The sequence below is a fragment of the Lineus longissimus genome, chromosome 1 (assembly GCF_910592395.1).
Source record: "Lineus longissimus chromosome 1, tnLinLong1.2, whole genome shotgun sequence".
NCBI classification, from domain to species: Eukaryota; Metazoa; Nemertea; class Pilidiophora; order Heteronemertea; family Lineidae; genus Lineus; species Lineus longissimus.
In genome coordinates this window covers 14,740,859-14,745,687 of record NC_088308.1, presented here as the reverse complement: position 1 = coordinate 14,745,687, position 4,829 = coordinate 14,740,859, and the positions used below count along the sequence as shown (strand labels likewise).

The following is a 4,829-nucleotide window of genomic DNA, read 5'->3' as shown; positions in this document are numbered from 1 at the left end:
GCTGCCTCACGTTGATTCTGAAGACACGAATGGGCATGTTGACGCTCTTGGAGATGGGATACATCAGCCCAAGCCTTGTGGATATATTTCCGAGCCAAAAGTCGGAAATGAAGGGACTTTCATGTTAGTAGCTGGCACCCAGGCCAGCCATGGTAAAGGCGGCATTGCAACTGTAGGTCAGAATGGCAGAGGTAATAATGCCATTCCAGCTGGTCAAGAGTACAATGGAAGCCAGTCCAAGCTTATGTATAGTCAGTGTTCTCGCCAGGCCATTTAAACGGGGAGCTGGCGCCCCGTTTAAATTTGAGCAGTGAAAATGCGACCCGTCTAAAATTAGCCCGCCCTGTTAAATTTGCAGCCGCCCTCTTTAAATTCACCTCCGCCATGCTTAAATCCAAGCCAATAGTTACACAAACACAGCCGTAAATATCGCATATAAACATTCTGCCGTCACTCAACGATCATTATCCCACCGCAACACGACTGCCAGCCATCTCAATTACCCGGTACAGCAGTAGGGCCTATTACCATTACTATCCACGTGTTCGGCAGACGACGGTCGGCAAATAACAATCACCCGTAGCCTTGCAACGAGGTCAAGGGAGTGGACAAAAGCGCACCTGTACGATCGGCTAGCGGCAGAGCGGGGGCGGTTGTTTTTAATTATGTCAAAAGAGTGCTTGCAGGTGTGCCGCAGGTGGATGATAATAGCTGTCGGCGTAAAATCAGCAGTCTCTTTCAATTGATACAGGGTACAACGGGATCAAATGAGAAGAAGGCCTCTACAAATTTTTAATAAAGTAAACATTGTACATGTATAGAAGCGTCGATCATCATCATGTCATCATGAAGAAGCATAGGGCTTGCGCAGTTGGTTACTGCGCATCCGCGGGCTGCGGGATGCGCAGTTGGCTACTGCGCATCTATATTTGGCGCTGCTATCTGGTTACAAAATACCATGTGCTTTGACGATGTCGGGGTCCGGGGAGCAAGCGCGGAGGGCAAGGGGGATCAAAAACTTTTTTTGGAACCAGTGAATTTTTTATTCGTACAACTTCACTTTTTTATCATATAAACTGTCTTCAGGTGGTTATTTTATGTTGAGTGCCCGTACAAACACAACTTTTTATCTCTCCGTACCCGACCGTACAGCGGTGCACAAACATTGGAAAACGTACAAAATACGGTTGAAACGTACAAGGAAACAGCCCTGCGCATGTGTAACGGTTTGACTACGAGTATTTACGTGGATACCCCGCCATGCGTCCCTCCCGCCGACCGACGTGATGCCGCAAATTGCCGTGAAGCAAAATGTTTTGCCTACGATACTAACGCTGCAATGTCGTTTTATATCATCAGAATTAGGCCTGAAATTGCACCTCAGAGCATCTAGGTTTCAAAATTTTTCCGGGGGAGGGCCCCCGGACCCCGCGCAAAAAATGCGCCTGCAGCGTCCCGTTTGATTGAAATCCTGGCGAGAACACTGATAGTATTACGCAGAATACTAGAAGATCCGGTGTGTGCCAAACCAGTGGTACGCAGATGAACATACTGCATCAGTCTGAGACCAACATGGTTGGATGTGAACAGACGAGTCAGCTGCATGTTGATGTTCAGGATCAGGATGGTCAGCAAGTCCAGAGTCCGGCTTACCAGGTTAAGCAGAACCACACGGACCAGCTAGTCCCGGCCCAGGAGGCCAATCAAGTCACGAATCAACAGCCAGTCATTTACGGCCCTAAGCCAACAGCCTTAGTGGCAGCAGGAGATTTGACCAACTTAGCTCAGACACTAGAACGGATGACGGCACACCAAGAGTTGCCCGCACCTCCAGTTATGATATTCGATGGGACTTCGGCTGATTACCCTAAGTTCATTAGGAATTTCAGTGACCGGGTTGGAACGAAATCATTCACTGACAGTTTCAAGTTGTCACAGCTGACAGTTTCAAGTTGTCACAGCTAATCATGTGCTCGCGTGGTGAGGCCAAGAAGGCCATTGGTCGCTACGAAGGAACTAGTAAGGGTTATGAGATGGCCTGGAAGGTGCTTCATGTAAGATTCGGTCAACCGTTCCAGATCGTCAAGTCATGTGTTGACAGACTAACAGCAGGACCCAGAATTCAGGCTCAGGACAGAAAAAGCCTGCTTGAGTTCGCTGATCAGTTGGAAGCTACACTGCAGACCCTGGACAATCAGCACCTCCTTGCCGAAGCCTACACCCAAACGTCGCTTCAGGCAATCTTTAGCAGACTGCCAGCCCATGTGCAAGGAAAATGGGTTAAAAAGGTTGTGGACCTTGAAGCTGCAAATATCCAACCGACGTTAAAGCATCTTGTACGTCTGGTGTCGTCCCTGGCGAAGACCGCCAATCATGCTGTGTATGCTGTGGCCGCCAGTGGCAGGAACAATCAGAATGCTGTCACTGGGGGGGAGCAAAGGTCATGGAAAAGGGTTTGAGATTACCAAGACCAGTCACACTCGGGCTCCTGAGAAGAAATCCACATGCACAACAATGTCAATGCAACCAATGTCTGATCAGGGAGTTGCTAAAAGTGGACAGCAGGAGTCGAGCACAGGACACAGTGTGCAAAGAAATGGTGCCAAGTTTACTAGGGTGTCAAGGCCCAGAAATAATGCTGCCAAACATGAGGCCAGGAGCAGTGGTGGTAACAGCGAGGCTAAAGCCAAAAGCACGAGAGATACGAAGTCTCACAATAAGGAGCCGAGAAGGTGCCAGTTCTGTGATCAGGACCACCTTGTCTCGAATTGTGCTCAGTTTAAATCTAAGTCGGTGGAGTTTAGGAAACAGTTCGTCTGCAAGGCAGGATTATGTTTTTGCTGTCTTTGGAAGCATTACGTAAAGGACTGCAAGTGGAAAAAACCGTGTACAGAGACAGGATGTGACAGACTCCACCATCCATTACTACACCAGGAACAAGAAGTTCATATTGGATCATTGGTTAGTACTTCCAAGCCAACCCAGTCTGTTTTGCTGAAGGTTATACCTGTGCGGCTCTACTCCAAGGACAAACAGAGTCTGACAACGTTTGCTATGCTAGACTCGGGTTCGACAGTTACAATGATAGCCAAGTCCATTGCAAGTAGGCTAGGTATTACTGGTTTGCCCGAGGTCCTAAGTGTCAACACAGTCTTAGCAAAGGGTCAAAGTAAGGAGGTCAAAATAGCCGAGTGCTTCCTCAGTCCAACTAGCGAGGAAGAACCTCTGATACCAGTGAGCAGAGCTCACGTAGTGGACGAGCTACATATAGATGAAAGGTACAGGCCTGACATCGTAGACTTGTCAGGATGGAAACATCTACAAGGTCTTGATCTTTAAACTGAAGTGGATGTAAAGACTGTTTCCATATTGATTGGTGAAGACGTACCACGGGCATATGTTGTGACTGAAAGCCGTTATGGAGAGTGCCCAGACACCCAACCTTATGCTGTGAAGACCCCCCTATCATGGTGTGTTGCTGGACCGACTTGCAAGACTGGAGATCAGCCTGTGCCCAGCTGCAATCTACTTGTGGCGAGTACTGATGTGCTTGGGGGTAATGGTGATCGGACGAGTGAGTTGGCCAGCGAGTCATTAGAGCTTGAAGTGAAGAAGCGCTGGGAGAAGGAGAGGCATGGTTTTGCTTGTGACGGCATAAAAAGGATGTCGGTAGAAGACAAGAGAGCTATGCAGATCCTGGAGTCCAAAACTGCATTCATTGATGGGAATTACCAGATAGGGCTGCTGTGGCGCGAGGAAAACCCATGTCTTCCTAACAACAAGGCATCAGCCGAGAAAAGGCTAAGAGTACTGCAGAAAAGGTTTGCCAAGGACTCAGAGTATGCTGCAATGTATCGCAAGGCCATAGAAGACTACATTACCAAGGGCTATGCTGTGCAATTATCTGACGAGGAAGCAGCAGTGACCACAAGCAAGACTTGGTACCTCCCGCACCATGGTGTGCAGAACCCTAATAAGCCTGGAAGGGTTAAAGTCGTGTTTGACGCCGCGGCACGTTATGGTGAGACTTCTCTGAATCAAGAGCTCCTGCAGGGACCAGACTTAACCAACAGCCTAGTCGGGGTCCTGACGCATTTCCGTCTGGGAAAGATTGCTGTTACTGCAGATGTTGAAGCAATGTTCATGCAGTTCAAAGTGCCAAAAGAGGATTGTCAAGCACTAAGATTCCTGTGGTGGTCAGATGAAGCTGACGCTACTCCGCAGACGTTCTGCATGACCCAACACATATTTGGGGCAACAGATAGTCCCAGTTCATGCACATATGGTCTTCGAAGATGTTCAAATGACAACGCCGAGGATTTCGACAAATCTACTGTGGATGCAGTCAACAAAAACTTCTATGTAGATGATCTGCTAAAGTCTGTTGATTATACGGCGCCTGCTATATGTCTGGCTATGCAGTTGATCGAGATGTTAGGTCAGGGAGGCCTAAGATGGCGAAATTCATTTCAAACTCCTTGGTAGTTTTGTCTGCTATTCCTGAGGAGAATAGAGCCATAGGATGCAAAGACCTCATCATAGGTAGTCCACCATTAGAAAGGGCCCTGGGAGTGTCATGGAATGTAGCATCAGACACATTGAGTGTGAAAGTTGGTGAGATGGATAAGCCAAACACTCGGCGAGGATGTCTTGCTGCGGTCAATTCCTTATATGACCCACTTGGCCTGGTAGGACCAGTCACTCTTCCTGCCAAGAGGATCCTACAGATGACTACAAAGTTGAATCTTAGCTGGGACGAGCCTTTACCCGAAGTGATTCTCCATTCTTGGCTTCGATGGAAAGAAAGTCTGAAGAAACTAGGCCAGTTG

At 48.2% G+C, this 4,829-nt stretch overlaps 1 protein-coding gene across 1 annotated transcript; it reads left to right on the top strand.

Moving 5' to 3' along the window:
* Positions 1–2,514: 2,514 nt before the first annotated feature.
* On the top strand, positions 2,515–4,485 carry LOC135484045 (uncharacterized). The gene is made up of 2 exons (XM_064765157.1): positions 2,515–3,278; positions 3,414–4,485. The coding sequence occupies exons 1-2, from the start codon at positions 2,515–2,517 to the stop codon at positions 4,483–4,485; spliced, it is 1,836 nt and encodes a 611-aa protein (XP_064621227.1).
* The last annotated feature ends 344 nt before the right edge of the window (positions 4,486–4,829 follow it).